The 17,497-nt window shown below is 48.3% G+C and overlaps 1 protein-coding gene across 1 annotated transcript in view; it reads left to right on the top strand.

The window, feature by feature from the left end:
- Positions 1 to 5,807: 5,807 nt before the first annotated feature.
- The window catches only part of RIMS4 (regulating synaptic membrane exocytosis 4), a 48,291-nt gene continuing 36,601 nt past the window's right edge, over positions 5,808 to 17,497 (top strand). The window contains exon 1 of the mRNA XM_027645969.1: positions 5,808 to 6,060. Coding sequence (XP_027501770.1) covers positions 5,964 to 6,060 — 97 coding nt within the window. The 5' untranslated portion in view covers positions 5,808 to 5,963. The remainder of the gene's footprint in view (positions 6,061 to 17,497) is intronic.

Raw genomic sequence — 17,497 nt, 5'->3', positions numbered from 1 at the left:
CTGTCAACCTGGTGCTTTCATACATTGATGCTCATGACTCTTGATGGAGTTTCCAGGTGGGCTTTTCTCTTGTGAATCCTTTCAGAGGAGCTAGATGGACTGTTCATGTATGTGAGCTCCTACTTTGTGCCTCTTTTTCTCCAGGCCATAGGATGTGCCCAAGTCCATTTCTGCAGCTCTCTTAAACTTGCCTCTGGCTGCAAAACTTCTTTTGACTGGTTAAACTCCCCAGTCCTTTCCTGCTCCTTTTGTGCCTCCCACACTTCAGCATTTTTAGCCTTCTTCTTGCTTTTGATCTTCCATTCTCTTTTCCCCAGATCTCTCAAGCTTTCCCTCACTGTGCCTAGCATTTCCCAGCCTGGAGAGCTGGGGAATAGCACAGCCCCTGGGGATCTGGTGTGTTTTATGATAAATCAGGGAAGTGGGTAAGCAAGTACTTGCTCTTAACAGCACTTTCTCGTGCAGGTACTTTCTCTTTCCTTTTGCTCATGACTGAATATTGCAACAGAAAACATGTCTGCAAATCACCACTACCCTGCACTTCATCAGTCTGGGTTCATATTTCAGTCATCAGAAAAGAATCAGCCTGATTTAACATCCATTTACCCATCCTGGCTGGCTGAAATGAAAAGAGCCTGACCCCAAACCCAATATTTGGGAGGACACAGTGGAGCAGAAGATGGTCTGCTGAGTTATACCCCACGGCAGTGCCAAGCCCATTCCCACACTCCTGCTCCCAGAGGCTGGAAGCCACTGAATATGGGCTGAACCCATCCAGTTTTAGTAGATGCCAACAGTAAAGCCAGAGTGCAGCATGTGCTGTGAAGCCTTGAGTTCTCTGGACTCAGGAAAATGCTGGCTACACAAATGTGAGAAAAAGCAAGGCTAGCAAGGGACCCAGGGCTGACAGCTCAGCGTCTCATTACTCATCCTCTCAGCTCTGTCTCACTAGTCCTTTAGCACCTTTGTGGGCTTGGTTTTGATAGCTAAAGAGGGTGTAGGAGAGATGTGACTTAAAACAACAGGATATCAGCTTCTAGATGGGGTTTCAGGTTTGAGTAAAGGCAGAGCACTGTGACCTGACACTGCACACAGTGTAGCTCCAGGGCATGGATGTGGTTGGGCTATGCAGGGACCAGAGCACTCCTGGCTTGCCTGGATCCCAACCAACACAGGATGTTGTAAAAGTCTGTCTGGCTTAAAATTTAATTTTTCTAAGGTTAGAATATTGCTTCTATTATTAGTGAAAAGCAGAAGGTAGTCTTGAGATTAAGGCAGGAAATCTGCATTCAGTTCCTAGCTCGAAGGGAGACTTTCCTTATGCAGTGTTGGACGAGCCAAGCTAAACTCCCATGCTTCATACCCTGAACTTGTGTAAGAAAAATTGTCCTGCCTTCTGTTCTTTGTCTTGGCTACTTAGACAGTGAGGACTTGGGGAAGAGAAAGGCTTTCACTCTGTGTTTATACTGTGACTGGTTCTTCGGGGCTTCAGCCTGCAACATTCCCTCAACACAAATAGCAAGAAATATTAAATAACTTAAAATGTGTCTTGCTTTGTAAGTGTACAACAACCAAGCCCAGTGAACCTGTGGTGCTTGGTGTGGTTGGGCACGTGAGCCAGTATCTCTGAGCATCACCCCATGTTGATGCAATGCCACAAGACCACGGCCCTCCTGTGGTGTTTATTCCCTGGTTCTGTGTATCCATGCTCAGCACATCTCACATCCTGCCCTCCAGCCTGCCCAGAACGACCAAGAGGAACTTGTAAGGGAATCAACTAGAGCCCTGGAGAACAGGGATGATAAAGTCGTGTACTGCCAGCTATGAACTGCCTGGCTTCACTCAGGGAAGGGGTCCTATGAGACAGGGAGGAGATCAGCTCTTCACCCTTGCTGTATTTACCCTGAGCAGATTTATGCACGAGATGTGTTCTCACTAGCAGGGCTTTTTTCCCTGCTGCATTTGAGCTCCCAGCACGTGGACTCTGTTTTGAGCAAGCAGTGGGCAGACAGAGCAGAAAGAGAAACACACACAAATCAGGTAGTTTGGTTTTATTTCCAAACAGGAACACACAGAACGGTAGGGAGTACAAGAGGGAGAGGGCAGCATATCCTTGCTCCAGTATATAAAGGCTAACTTCCTAGGCTGATCCAGACACCTAAGAGTGAAGGCAAAAATATAAGCTACGTGACTAGTGGGAAGAGAAAGAGCCAGCAGGAAAAATCTATGAGAGCTTTCCATGGTTCAATCAGTCAGAGCCTGCTTCACTGGGGAAACAATCAATTAACCACTTCCACCAGAGCAGCCGCAGACGTGCTGTTCTGGAGGTACTAAATCTTTGAGTTTATTCGTTCCCAATTGCACTCCCATCTTATTTACAACATCACAGGAACCCTCCTCCTTGCTTATCTTCACTTCTCTGAGTCCCTCCCAAGGATCTTTCTGTCTATGTTGATCAGTGAAGAAGAACACTTACAGACTAACAATTTCCAGCTTCACTGCAAATTCGTATTTCCCTTAAACAGGCAGCCAAAATAAACAGTTTCCTCCAGGCATCTGGAGGGCATTATGCCTTTAACTGTCCCTTTGATTTCCAGCTGTCAATGCATTTTGTCTCACTTTAAGGCAGATGGTTTTAGTTTAGGATGTTCTGGCCCAACCAACAATCAAAGAGCCCTGCAGGACACAGATCTGTCCCTGCCCTGAGGAGCAAAATGTAGCAGGCAAACGAGAGGCAGATGACACCAAAGGCAAGGGATGATGCTGAGAGCACTCAGCCCAAGACCCTCTGTGGCAGAGAGGAGCAGGGGAGGACTTGAGCATGGTTGATCCCACAGCTATGGTAAAGAGGGAGGTGGGACACAGCCTGGAACAAACTGCACAAAAGGAGCCTTGAGGGGATGTGACCTCCAAGTGGTGCTGAGCTGTGCAGGTACAAGGGGTTCACACTGTCTGAGAGGAAGCTGGAATATGGATGAGCACGGAGAAAGGTGCACAGAGGCGATGTGGGGGTGATGATAGTCTTCCTCAGCACGTCAAAGGTAGATCTCAAAGCACTAAAAGCAGAAGGGTCTCCAGTCCTGGTGTGCTGGTGAAGAAAACAAAGGACAGAGAAGAGTGTTGTGGGAACAGATCTGCTCTCCAACCCACAGTGTCTGCCATCACTGTGCTTTCGAGATGTAGGGAAACAAGAGACATTTAGATGACCACAGCACGAAGTTGAGATTAAATTTCTATTCCCCATTTAAGTTTTTCCTTGCATTTTTTAAATGAAAAGAAAGCAGCTCTCAGCAATTTTAGGTAGATCCTGTGCCTGGCAACCTGGAAGCAGAGTTTGATTCACAGATGCCTCTTGCTCCTCTGATCAAATGTGCTGGCAGGACTGGTAGATAGGAGTTGACTTAACAGCTTTAATGCACTTAGATTTGTCCCTATAGCTGTTGCTAATGCCTTGATTGGTGCTATTGAAATCTCATCTTAAACATATGGTAATACATTCCTCACTGATTCCCCTGCCTTTCAAAACTCAGACCTGGAGTCATCATTGTCTGTAATAAGTTCATTCTGTTCCTTCTGCTTTACTGCCTGCCTGGCCTAGCTTTGATGAAGTAATTCATATAACTCACTAACTCCAGAGTAAATTTTGATTAGATTTTGAATTAAATACCGTATTTTCTATTGGGAAGCCCTGCAAACTCAGCTTGGCATATGATATTCATATGACCTCTGCCATTCTGGATGCATCACTGGTAATGAAGACTCTGGATGCCAGGGCCAGGAGTGCACTAATTGGCCTTAATTGCCCCAACAAGCCTAATCTGGGGCTCGCATTCACACCTTCAGCCAGGAGCTCTATTAAACCTCCAACCCCAGGGGCCTTCAGTTTGTGCCTGGGCTGTGCTGTAGGTGAGTCTGTCTTAGAGATCTGCTCTTAAACTGCTGTTTGGCTTTTCACAGATGGCCTTGCAGTTGGTGTGTTTACTGGACCCCATTCCCCCCCTGCCTTGCTCTACCTCCCATGGCATGGGGTCATTCCAGGTTCTTCCTGGCATCCCTTCCCTGCTCTTGCTTCCTGATACTGGCAGCCACAAAAATTATACAGCTCTGGTAGGTTTTTTAGCAGATTAGAAGAGTTTTAATGTATTGATTTATTAACTGTTTGAGAGAAGACTGCAGGTAATATTATGGGCTATAATTCTTATGTTGCTTACTGTGCACGGAAGTAAAAAAAAGCAGTGTTTGAAAGTTGGAGATCTCTGGGCCAATCACAGCTTTAAAGCTCAAGTGGGGTTGAGCAGATCACTGGGAATGCCTGACCCAGGAGGCCCAGTCTGCTTGTCTTCTGGTTGTCTGTAGCTGGGCCCAAGTACTAGAGAGGGAAAACACTTTTTCACTTCAGGCTCTTGTTCTGCAGCACTCAGTATATAGTAGTTTTAGCCACAGTTTATCTTACAGAGATGCTGGGCTGTAATCTGCATTTTTGGAATAGCACAAATAGGTCTGTGGCTTCATGTGTTCAGTGGGATGGCATTTGGTTATCATGATGGGTGGACAGACCAAGCACATGAGGAACATCCTCCTTTTGTGCCCTGAGGGGACAGTAACCTTGCTGGGCAGACCAAGCTGCTGTTGGAAAACACATCCTGTGTCACCCCACCCCAGTTTTGTTGCACTGTGTTGCAAAATGGGCTTAATGCTGAGCTACCACAGGCAGCTGCCTTCCATTTAATGTAATCCACCAAGGAAAACACCCTGGTTTATATGCTTTCCCCCTGGGAGCTTGGATACATCCAAACACTGGCTTTTATATTTTGGGGAGGGTTTTTTTTCTGGTGTCTGAGAGAGGTACCTTGGAAATGACTGTTCTGTTGGTGGGTGATGATGACTTTAGGGATGTGGGTGGAGGAAAGGAGAGAGTTTAATGCATGGAGTTAAATGCTGTTGTGAACAGCTTACCTGGGGAGACAGAGGGACCTCTGACAGAGGCAATGACTGAAACATCCCTTTACAAATGGGAGAGATGGATCCCCCTCCCTGTTGCTGCGGGCTCTGCTCTCTGGGGCCATCCTTGTCCCGGCATCGGTGTCTATGGGGCTGTGCCTTCAATCCTATTGGTGTTGCTTATCTTCCCCCTCTTTTGAAAGAAACCTCCTTAAAGCCTCAAGGTTGTTCATCGCTGTTTGAGACAGTAGTCTTGAGATTAAGGCAGGAAATCTGCATTCAGTTCCTAGCTCGAAGGGAGACTTTCCTCATGCAGTGTTGGGACAAGCCAAGCTAAACTCCCATGCTTCATACCCTGAATTTGTGTAAGAAAAATTGTCCTGCCTTCTGTTCTTTGTCTTGGCTACTTAGACAGTGAGGACTTGGGGAAGAGAAAGGCTTTCACTCTGTGTTTATACTTTGCCTGGTTCTTCGGGGCTTCAGCCTGCAACATTCCCTCAACGTAAACAGCAAGAAATAATTAATTGAGTGAGATCAACTCCAGAGCCGCGCTCCGTCTGGTTACTTCCCAGTCAGTCTCAGATCAAACGACAGGCAAACCTACAGCGGCACTGCCTCTGTGACAGGGACGTGACGGACCCTCCGCGGCCGGGGCAGGGCGAGCAGAGCCCCTCGGGGCGACCAGAGCCCCTGGGCTCTCCCCGGGCGGGGGAGGCTCGGCCGGTCCGGTTCCCCCGGGGCGGGCGGGGAGCGCGGCGGGCCCGCCCCTCCCTCAGCATTGGCGGCGGCGCTGCCGGGGCGGGCGGGGGGCGGCGGCGGCGCCCAGAGCCGGCGGGCAGCAGGTGGCTGCGCTCGCTCCGCTCCGCGCTCCCGCCTCGCCTCGCCCGCCGCCTCAGCGCGGCCCCGCCGCCGCCAAGACGCCGCGGGCCGTGCTCCGAGTGAAGAATGGGGCGGCCAAGCTCGCCAAGCCGCCCGCGGCCGCGGGCGAGACCCCCGGCGGCGCCCCCGGACAGGGGCTCTTCATGGAGCGCTCGCAGAGCCGACTCAGCCTCTCCGCATCCTTCGAGGCCCTCGCCATCTACTTCCCCTGCATGAACAGCTTCGACGAGGAGGATGCGGGTATGGGGGCGCGGGGGTCGGTGGTTCCCGGTGTCCCTGTGCCCATCCCCGGGTGTGCGCCCTGTCGGGCGCTGTCCCCGGCCCCGCTGGGGTGCCGGGGGTCCCTCGGCCGCCCGGAGGGGGCTCAGCCTGGCCGGGTGTGTGCGCAGGGTGCCGGGCTTGGTGCAGGGCAGTGTGTTCCTGCGGAGGTTAAAACTGGGGATGCGCTCCGGCGGCGAAACGCGCTCCTGCTTCTGATCGATAAGGAGCCCAGGGTGTTTGCAAATGGAGCGGCTCATGCTCCATCCTCTGTGCGAATGAAGGGCAGCGCTCGGGGAAGAGGCGTCCCTTCTGCTGGGTGGTGTGTCCACCCTGATTTATACATCGTGAGCTCTGGGGCCGAGGGGTTGTTAGCACTGTACACCATGCTGCCTTTGGAGAGAGGAATAAAGGGATTCAGTTTAAATGGGGGCGAAGTAAATCCCAAAACAAAAGCCTTTCAGAACAGATGCAGTGATTTTTTTATTATTATTATTTATTTTTTTCCCCATGTCAGAAAGACCCTTCTGGCCTCAAAGAGTTGGCAGTAGTCATAAAATGAGACCAGGCTTCCAAAAGAGGGGCATTGGTAGGGCATAGTAAAAAGGAATTGGGTTGAATGGGAGAGGAAGGGCAGTGGGTGCTGGAGAAGGTGCCAGGAGTAGAGGGCAGCACAGCCGTGGGTAGGGAGGGCGTGTACGGGAGTGGATGGAGAGCGGTCGGTGAGCGCTTTGTCCATTGCCGGTGGCTCACTGGCCATTGAGGGGTGTTTTCCCCAGTACACACTGTCCCAGAGACTGAACCTATAAGTGAATCTTGTGAGGGGCAAATAATGAAAGTTGGTAACTAAGGTATATTTTGATGCTGTCATGGTCGCATCCTTCAAAATGCCGGCGTGCTCCTTTGTCTAGTGGCTCATCCCAAGAAGTGCAGGTGCCGGCAGGAATACATCAGCCCCCTGGCTGCTACACCTGTAACGTTGTTGTTTTTAAAGGAGTTGACGTAAGGATCAAATCATCATCTGTGTGATTAACCTAGACTTGTCATCAGCATCGTGCAGGGGTGTCAGGCAGAACACTGTATCCTCCAACAGATGTAGCTTCTGAATTTTTTTGTCTCAAAATTCTGCTGATTTTTTTTTTGCACTTCCTATTTGGTTTGAATGCTGGGGAGTGTACAAGACAATAATGGGAGCTTTGGGAAGTCTCGGCGCTGTTGCTTCAGAAATGATTGATAGTGAGACATGCTTGAGTACGAGAACCCGACACAATGCCTGGAACAGCGTTTCGTTCCCTGGTGGCTGGCCCCTCCCGCTCAGAGCAGGGTGATGGTTTAGGTGATTACTCCCTCTTCCAGCGCTTAGAAATGCGGTTTTGCGCTGAATTGTATCTGTTCACACTTAGTGGATGCTCACGCATGAATGTTAATAGGCTGCTCTTAATGCAACACGAGCGCTTGTCTCTGAATTAAATAAATCTACAATTAAGATCTCATTTGCCAGCAGCTTATTAGCGGATCTCGCCTGTGAGTTGTCTCGCTGGTGAAGCTGCTCGGGGTGGGTTCAGTGCAACGGGGATGTTGCAGTGTTGCTCCTGTATTTTGTGCCTGTGAGAGGGTGTTCAGACACGTCTGAGCATCCAGCGAGGGAGAACGTGCGCCGCTTTCTATTTCTGGTGTTAAAACTACAAGCGTATAATTTTCTCTTTCACGGCATCTATTTTCTTGAGAAATTGTGAAAGAAATACTGAAATTGTGCCAGATAAGGTTCTGTGTTATTCGTACCCGTGCATGGTCCTGAAACTGTGGGAGGTTCTGACCAGTTTGGGTTGCAGCATGATTTCTCTAAAAAAAAAAAATGGATCTTGATAGCTCATTCAGGGAGATGAATACTGCACTTGGCAAGATGTTCTCCATAGGAGATGGTGGGGAAAAAAATGAAATTGATCCCAGGAGCATTGACAAAGTAAACAATCCTATTTCAAACAGACACATCATCCATTTTGTCTCAGGCTGAGGACCACGTCTTTAATGGAATAGTCATCCTACAGAAAAAGGAGAGGAGCTGATAAATGGCAAGCTTAAAGGAAACTTGACATTTTCCTCTGAAATAGGAGAACAGCCTAATGAGAGCTTAAATCTACAAACAATAAAAATTCTTCAGGTGTTTCACTGAAGTTACTATGGGAGGGTCGTATCAAAGGAGTGTAAAAGGAAATTTACAGAAGTGCTGAGGGCCCTGGCAATGTGGAAACATGTCTGGCCGTATCTGAGCGGTGCTAATGATACCTCTGGGTTCCAGTGTTTCCCCCTTTAATTCTGGAAAAATGGCTCTGCTTTTGAAAAATGTACAATCTATTGTTACTGTACTTATGGAGTATTTCATTTTCTGCCAAAGTCCTTTTGTTTTTCTTTGCTTTTGTTTTTCTTTACCTGCTGGACACTAGGCAAGAAGACTCTTCTCATCTTCCTCATCTCTTCCTCCAGTGTGTCTGGGCTGAGTTCTGGGCAATGAACCAGGTGCAGATGATGTCTTAGTGTGCAGAAGCAGGCAGACAGCGTAGGCAGGGGAAAGCAACGGGACTTGGAGCAAGAAACAGGATCCCATTTGAATATTTCCAGAGCGTGAGGGTCATGGAGATTCAGATGTGTCCTGTGGCACATGGGGCCGTGTGCCTGTCTCTCCAGAGATGGATGTGGACTTGCACTCTAATGTTCTGATACCCTTTTTGTTCCTCAGCCATGCAAACACTTGAGCTCTGTTCGCCAGGAAGTTGCAGTGGGGCTTTGAAATAGCTGAAGTGACCATCTGCACTCAGCAGTGGAAGGACTCTGGGTTAATAACTCTCTTGATCTCAGCAGGGTAATGCTGCTGCCCTTCCTGCTGGCTGAGTGCCACTGTCCTTGCTCCACGGAGGTCCCCAGCAATGTCAGTGAAGTCAAGGACTTTTAAGCTGCAGTTATTATCAGAATAATTGTTGATTTTACTTATGTAAATGTCTATCTTCCATTTCAGTTGTGGAGTGGTGGACTAAGGAGGTAAAAATCAATCATGCACTCTTTGTGGGCACATTTTTAGAATACCTCTTCTAACAGTGTGAACAAAATCTTAGCTGTCCTGTGGACCTGCCACACTCTTGGTCTTGGCTGGAATCAACCATTCAGGATGCTGGTACTCCCGTGGGAACATGTTGGAAGGGACCAAACTGCTGAGGACTGAACTGCCAAGTGCATGTGGGTTAACAACAGACTGTTGAGGATCCATGATGACTGTGGGCACCTGCCTTGTAGGCAGCTGGTGAGTCCTGGGTGCAGCTCACAACTAAAACTGAGGGACTGGGGTGTATGAAATCCCTCTTTGCTGACAGTGGCCTTAGCAGAGCCCAGCCCAGTCCGAGGTGAAGGGCATCCTTAAGGTTAATGGGAATGTGTTTGCTGGTGTGGAGGAGAACCAACTTGCTCCTTGTGCAGAACACAGAGTTTGGAAAGCTGGCTAAAGTGGAACAAAAAGTGAGGATTTGGTAGAGAGCAATGCCAACTGACTTGGAGCTGCACATGAAAAAGGAGCAAGCTTTGGGCAGGGGAAAGGAGGTGGTTTGAGTAGCAGGACAGTTGGTGTAATGGTGGTGGACCTGCTGGAAGTTGGGAAGCCAGAAGCAGTCCTCAGCTCTGAGGAGGTGAGGGCATCCAGCCAAGGACCCCGTGTACTACAGAGGACAAGGACTACACCTAAAGAAGCAAAGGTAGGGAAATGCCAAAAATCACTAGAGGGAATGGAGTTTCCTTAAGCCTCTGTGCCTAAACTGCAGGATCCAGGAGCAGTTCTCAGGTCTGGATGTGTGCTCCAGCTGTGCTGTGGCTTAAGTGGGTAAGACACAGTAATGCACCAGCACCTTTGATCCTGCATCTTGGTTTTCCCAGGAAGGACACCTGTTTGTACTGGCAAAAGGCATCTGATGCATGCCTTGATAGGGATGCAGATTTGGATGTTTGGGACTGTAGCCATTGGTCACATTGCAAATGCAGCTGCCTGGAATCCAGATCCAGTATGAACATCTGCACAAGGGGAAACTCCTGTTCCTTACACACCCAGGTGTGAAGGGCAGGGCTGCTGCCATCGGGAAGCAGAAGGTACAGAACAGCTGTGAGGGACGTGTAAGGGTCCCCTGGATCACGACCCCAGCACAAGGACTGTCCAGCTGGGCAGACCTCTTGCCCTGGCAGCAACACAGCAGAATCAAATCGTGTCTCAGCCAGCTGGAACCAAGTGTCTGGCAGAGAGAAAATGGTTTCCAAAGTCAAAATGTCTCCTAGATACTGACAGTAAGCCTTCCTTGTGTCAGCTGCTAATTCAGGAAAGAGTTGAATTAGAGATAAATATTCAGCCCAGGCTGCTGCTTTCACACACTATCAAGTACTGGCAGGGCCCCTGTGTTACGATCAATTCTTTAAAGAGAAAGTATGTGAAATATTAATTTAATGGATTGATAAAAACATTTAAAACATTGGGGTGGGAGAACATGCTGTGGACACTTAGATTAGTTTAGAGTACTCTTGTTTGGGTTTTATCTGTTGAACTTCTCTATAATTTTAAATACTGGCCTTCTCTATAATTTAAAACATTAGGGTGTCACGAAGTTATTAAATAGAGAGAGCTCTTATATGTGTTTTCATGTTGCCATGGATATTTCTCAGTTGCAGCACTGCATTGGGGTACATATTTTTAAAGAAAATGATGATTCAAGTCTTTACTAGTCCATTTGTATGTGTTTTTTTTTAAATGCAGATCAAGCATGCGAAGTCCTTTTGATGTTTAGTCTGGTTTTGCTTCATCTGAAGTTACCTCTGAAGCTCGGTCAGCCTCTAACTGGTTTTGTTAGTTGTTTGTTAGGTGGGTAACCATGCTCACATGGGAAACATAGGGAACAAGGGAAATTAGCTGTACACCTGCAATGTTAGCTGTTTTTCTTATCAATCTTTTACAAATGAAGTGACAGTTCAACCCTGTAACCCTGCAAAGACAGAGACCCCAGAGCTCACCTGATGATGCATTACCCCAGGGGTGCCAGCTCTCTTGGCTGGTGCAGGAGGCAGCAAAATCCAGGGCTTTTCCCCCCTCCTTGCACAGTAAGGAGCACATCCTTGGCCGTGGGTTATCCTAGTGACTGAAAGAAATGCCTCTCTCCCTGCTGGGCACTTTCTGGCTCTAGGTAAACGTGTTTGTTTCGTGAATGAATTAACTTGAAATGAAAAATGAGAACAGTTTTAGAAGAGCTGCTGTCAAATCAGTCTTTCATCAGAGGGAGGTGTATGAAAGGGACCAGCGGCCTGGAAGAAGATTCTGCTGATAATACCTGCAGAAATTGGTGGTCTCAGACCCAGTTACAGGTTAATCCAAATCCTAAATACAGTGACTGATTCTTACACCACAGATGCACCTGGTCGGGGCAGAGCTGAACAAACTGTGCTGTCCCTTCCCTGCCCTGTGCACTGGAGACAGCTCCCTGGGCCTGCTGCTCTGTGTGTGACCAGGGCACTGCAGTTACAGATGGCGGGTTTTGTCTTCTCCTGTGGCCCTGTGAGAGTGGGGCAGAGCAGGAACCCTGTCATGAGTCAGCACTAGGATCGAGGGGTTTGAAACCTTGTCCTTGTTTGTGGTGTTGTGGCAGCACGTGAGAGCTGTGGTCCCCGGCCAAGTTCATGCTGCGCCTGTAGAAAAGCGAAGCAAAATGTCAGCGCGAGTCCCAGGGCGCTGACGGTCTGTGGCAGAACCCAACAGATGGGGAGGGTTGGACAGATGGGAGAGCGCAGGGGAGGGTGACGTGACATCGGTCAGTGCTCAGCGTGCCGGGCAGCCCTCCCAGGCCACCAGCTGCTCCCCGCTCCTGTCTCCCGTGGGCTGTCCCGCAGAGCTGTCCTGCATGCCCCAACCTGGAGCCTCCACCTGTGCCCCGTGCTGGGTGTTGGCTGAGGAATTGTTTTAAACAATGATGTAAGGCTGGGAGAAGAGGGGGAACAGCTAGTCCGGGATCTCAAGCACTGTGCCACGAAGTGCTGCGTAAGCATTTCTTTGGTGATCATCTGGGTGTGGATTTACAGGGGAGAGGGGACGTGGATGAGGTCACAGGTTGTGATGGTGGCTCTGTGCTGTCCCCTCAGCCTGCTTTTGCAGCACACTTGCTGTCATGGAAAGCACAGTGCTGTCTCCTTCCCTCGGAGGTGACTGTGCCCAGCCTGACGGGCGTTAGAGGTGTTCAGGAGATGGTGCTGGGCTCCAGCCACGTGGGCAGGAGTTGGTGAGGGCAGGTTGTAGGTGACCACTGCCAACCCCAGGGAAAGGATAGCTCTCTCTCATTTTGCTGTCTACTGATTTCCAAATAGAAGAGCCTGTCCCTGGAAAGCATTCTATCTAGGAGACACTGTTTCCTTACTGCTTCTATTTTATATGCAGTTAATTCTAATGCAACATTTATTAATTCAAAAGCACTCTGTTCTTCAGACTAAAAAAATTATCTTTACTCTGTCAGATTCCTACATCAGGACAAGTTGTGAAACGCTGTAACTACTTTGCTTCAACATTTCTGTTTGACAGAAAGTGTATCTGCTTTGTGTAGGGAAGAATTAAGTTTGACTGGAGTAGTTGTTTTGAGGAATAATTTATCTGTGCAATTATTTTCTGAAGCACTATCTGCTCATATATGATTACCTTAAGTTAGATTAGAAATGTGAACAATTTAATTTAGGATGCAGTCTGCAAGTTGCTGATGTGTTTTATTGGGGCAGTGAGACCTGGCTCCTACAAGACTTCTCACCCTTGTTGTCTCCTCCTCTTCCCCACAGACATCTGTTGTGAAGCACCATTAACATATTTGAATAAGGATTTCTGCTCCTCTAAGGAAGTGTTCAACACAGTTTGAATATCCATCTATCCAAATGACGTTCCCCTGAGGGTTGGTTTTATTTTCTGGGAGAATGCTACACTGTATGGCAACATGTGTCACGATAGAGATTCTGCAACACAATGATCCGTCAGTGGTGCCACTGCTTAAATCATCTGCTGATGACACACACAAATTAGGCATTCTCTGCTTTTGCTGTCAAACCATTCTTGCCTTGAAATCTGCATTTGAGTTATATTTTTGGCTTTGCTTTTGCAAAACAGCACACATGTAAAGACTGGGAAGCCCTGGTACAGCCTAACTTCCCACGGGAGTACAGCAAATCTCTGCAACCCTACCTTTTAACCAAATCCAGACAGTTAAATCACTGAGATGGATACTGTTCCAGCTTCATGCAATCAGGGTGTTATATCACCTTTGTCCAATACACAAAGAACTCATACAGCCTTGCAGAAGCCAGTCTAAGGTGTTTGAATGCTCAACAATTTGCAGAGAACAGTGTGTACAGAGGTAAATGTCACATTTTTCTCAAAACTGTTTTATGACTAAGAGGAATTTATGCTATTGTCTGTGTCCTTACTCTTACAAATGTAGAGGTAGAAAGGGTTCTGAGGAGTCATTTGTATCTGTTCCCCAAGTAACTAATCTATTCCTAATTAGAAGGAGAGTTTACCCTAAAATTCAGTTTAAATCTGTGTGGAAATTAGGCAGATTGCTATTGTATTGTTCCCAGCAACATGGGAGGCAGTTGGTCACTGCAGCTCTTCACATCACAAAACTGTTCTTCCCTGAGCCGATAATCCCAAGCCAGGAAGTGACTGTAAAAACAACAATGAGTGCCTGGCACCCCTCTCCCTCCTTTTGCATTTTGGACCACAGAAACCTGGTTGATAGTTTCTTCTTGCATGGAGCAGTTTCCCAAGCGCCGTGTTGGCCTCGTTGGTGTCCCCAGGATGGTGCAGGAGGAGCAGCGTGGGCAGTGTGGCTGCTCTCTGGCCCCCAGCAGGGAGGAGGAACTGTCTCCTACACTTTGTGTGCAGTATTCTTGTAAATACAGTGCTTTTGCAAGAGTTTCACCACTCCTAACTCAGAACTGGGGTATGATCCCTGCTTCTTTCCAGATCATTCTCTGCACAGCTGCTCCCTGGCTACTCAGTCCCTTTCTGGCATTTGTGCCTTTGATTTTTTTTTTTTCCAGTGCTCTGAAGTTACATGTGCCTTTAGTGAATTTTCTTGCATTGGTTTGGAGGGTTGAGCTGTTTGATCCCATTGGTATAGGTCTGAATTCTCTATCTGTTGTTTAGCAAGGCCCGTGATGCTGGGATGTTTGTGGGATTGAGAGCTGGGATAAAAATGTGCTTTATCTTTTGGGCTTCAGGAATAGTGCCCTGTTTGTGGATGATTTTGGCAGCCGGAGATCCTCTGTAACTGAGGATCCATGGGCAAAGTGCAGCATCCTTGAAAACCTTTGCTTTCAGTGCAGCTGGAGTGCCCTGTTTTCTCAGGCACCTTCTCATCGCCTCATTCTGCAGTGCTGGAGTCGAGGCACTGCCGAGGTGTCACTCACCCTTAGTAGCTGCAGTGAAGATAATTGTGGTTAATGGTACTTCACACTGGTGACAGATCAGATTTAAGAGGCTATAGTCTCCCTCCCCAGGGAACACATGGTTGTGTCCCTCTCTGGAGCTGGCCAACCTCTTGGGTGCAACAGCTCAGCTGTTGGTGGGGCCAGACCTGCAGAATGACCCGCCTTGGTGAGGGAGCAGCAGCGTCACCAGGAGACAGCAGTGTGGGCACAGCCTCCCCTCACTCAGCTCCCTGGGCACTCTGCATGAGGCTGACATTTCCCAGTGGTGACAGCTTCCCAGTGGTGTGGGACTTTTGCCAGCTGCCCACCAGCAGTATGCATATTTACACTTAGCAGGGAATGTATCCTGCCATGTGGATAGAAAACATGTAAATTGTGTTGCAGCCAAGATGTCTAAGAAGATTAAGATTTTTTTTTTTGTTGTTGTTGTTGTAAATCCAGCTCCTCGTTTAGCACTTCTCAGCATCCTGGGAGGATTGTGTGGGTGGGTGGGGTTTTTTTGTTTTATTTTTACTATTTACCTTTCCTTTCTTGTATGTAATGTGTGACATCACAGCACTAGTGAAAACTTAGGAAAACTTGATTCAAGATTTTTAAGCTGGCTGCTTTATATCCATATTTGTGTTTTAATCAGATTGTCAGGGGAAAAAAAAAAGAAGGCTTTTCCTTTCTGATGGCAGTTGGAATTCCAGCTGTTGTAGTCGATTCATTTCTGGATGGCAGTATCATGACAACTCAGACCCAGTAGCTTTCCTTGTCCCTTCATTAGGGTTGTGCTGCCATCCCTGTGGCTGAAGCCCTGCTGTGAGACCTCACCAGTGGCTGGTGGGATTAGAGCAACTGCTCTGCAGCAGTTCTGCAGAGCCCCTCCACCTTTATAGTAACTTGAATTAAATTTACAATAAAGCTAGACAGCTCCAGACTGACTCTTGAAGCTTGTCAGTATTCTCCTTTCCCCCAGTTCCCCCAAACTATAAGGAATTACAGGAGTTGCTCTTGCAGCCCAGTGTTACATTTCAGTGGTGGATTTGGTGTGTTTGTCAAAAACCCAGACATTTTTGTGTGGGTTTATCCCCACGCATCTGCCTTTATGGATCACATAGTCTACAGTTGCACCCCCTCCAGATTTGAGATTTTTGTTTCAATGTGAGTAAACAGGAAAGATAGCATTACCTGATGTGCCTTGGGATAAAACCAAGCTTTGTGCCATGAGCATAGTTTTTAGAAGAGTCAGTGCCTGTTTTAAATATTAAATGTGCAAAGTAGGGCTTTTTCAAAAATGCCTGTGAGTTTTTTGATCTCTGGCATTTGTTGAAAGTGAATGGGCTTTGGGGCTGTACCTGCTTTCAACAGTTCAGAAAATCACCCCACAGCCCTGCAAGTGTGGGGCTGACACTGCTGCTCTGGTCGTGCAAAGCCATCTGGAGCAGAGGAGCAGACTCCCCCCGGGATTCTGGGAATTCAGGGAAGCTGGGGAGGGAACGCTGAAAACTCTGGTGTGGAAAGCGGGGCAGGCAGTGTCGAAAGTGGGCGTGCAGGGCAGCGCTCAGCCTGGCAGACAGTGCCTGCTAAATCAGGGTGATTTATGGAACAGTTTCTGTTAAAAGCTTCCTCGTGCACTTTAGGAAGCGGAGCTGCCAGATTGGTCAAACTCCAATGCCCAGACAGTTTGAATTGGCTGCCGGGTGCAGGGACGACCGTGGCAAAACTCGAGCAGCCGTTTCACAGAGGCTTTGCAGGCTGCCCCGCTGGTGCTGCTGCTCAGAGAACAGACAGTGTCAAAATGTTACGTGGTACGAGGACATTTCCATGGCAACGTCAGCATCCCATGACACCGTTCCCGTACTGCGGCGTCAGCACATGCTGCCGTCCCTGCACTTCCTTGCTCCATCTGGGGCCTTCAGGAACACTCTGCTACTGATTGTCTGGGTTTCTTCAGGGACTGCTCATAGTCTTGGGGCTGAAGGTGGAAGAAATGCTCCTTCCAGGCTTTTGGGTGCCTTAAGTAAGGCAGGTATTCCTTCTTTTAGCAGAGCAACTCTCACATCATTCAGCTCCAAAGCACCTGGTTTTGCATTCTGCTGCACTGGGAGAGTATTTTCCCCTCTCGGATGGTCATACCTGGCCTCAGAGGTACCTGCACACTTATCATGCAGATCTTTGGACAGCTCTGAGATGGCTCAATTTGGGAAGGCACTCCTGTCGTGTCCTGGGTCTGATCCTTTCAGCCCAGGGAGTGTGTTGCTGATGTCCATCTGCTCCCTCCTGCCCTTCCTTTGTAGGAGCCATCAGCTGCTCTGGGCACTGCTGGCCACGGGGCTGGTTTTGGACAGCAGCCTGATGCTTTTGGGTAGAGTTTCATCCATGGCTCTCCTCCTGGTTTCATCCATGGCTCTCCTCAATGGTTTGGGTGTGCCTGAAAATATTTCAGTTTCTGCTGCTACCTCTGCAGTAACCATGTCCACAGCATAAGCTGTGGATGTTCAGTTGAGGTCTGTGGGTGCATGACAGGACTATTTCTCACACAGTGTTACTGTAGCATGAAGGGACCATGTATGATGAAACTCAGAGCTTGTGATCTTCACATCTGGTCTAAAGTGTTTCACATAAAGGGTCTGAGAGGGTGAATGTGAGGCTTGAGAACGTACAGGTTGAGGCAAGGGGAAGGAGCAGAACTTGTTTTTTCAATCATATCTGCTCCTCAGGACCCACTTCTGCACCGTTTCAAAACAATTCTCAACTCTCCTATTTTGCCCAGGGCTCTGCTTTGAGTCATGCCAAAATCCCAAGTTATCTTTCTATAAACTTGTTTTTCATCTGTTTTCACTGAATTCCTGGCTTCTGCCTAGTAACAGGAGTAGGTCTGTTCCTGTGGCCTGGCTGCTCTGTCTCTGCAGAGACACTTTTACTGCTCCTGGAAACACTTTTACTGCTC

Source organism: Corapipo altera, unplaced genomic scaffold (assembly GCF_003945725.1).
Source record: "Corapipo altera isolate COAL_440 unplaced genomic scaffold, ASM394572v1 64, whole genome shotgun sequence".
Classification (NCBI taxonomy): Eukaryota; Metazoa; Chordata; class Aves; order Passeriformes; family Pipridae; genus Corapipo; species Corapipo altera.
This window is presented reverse-complemented; position numbering and strand designations above follow the sequence as displayed.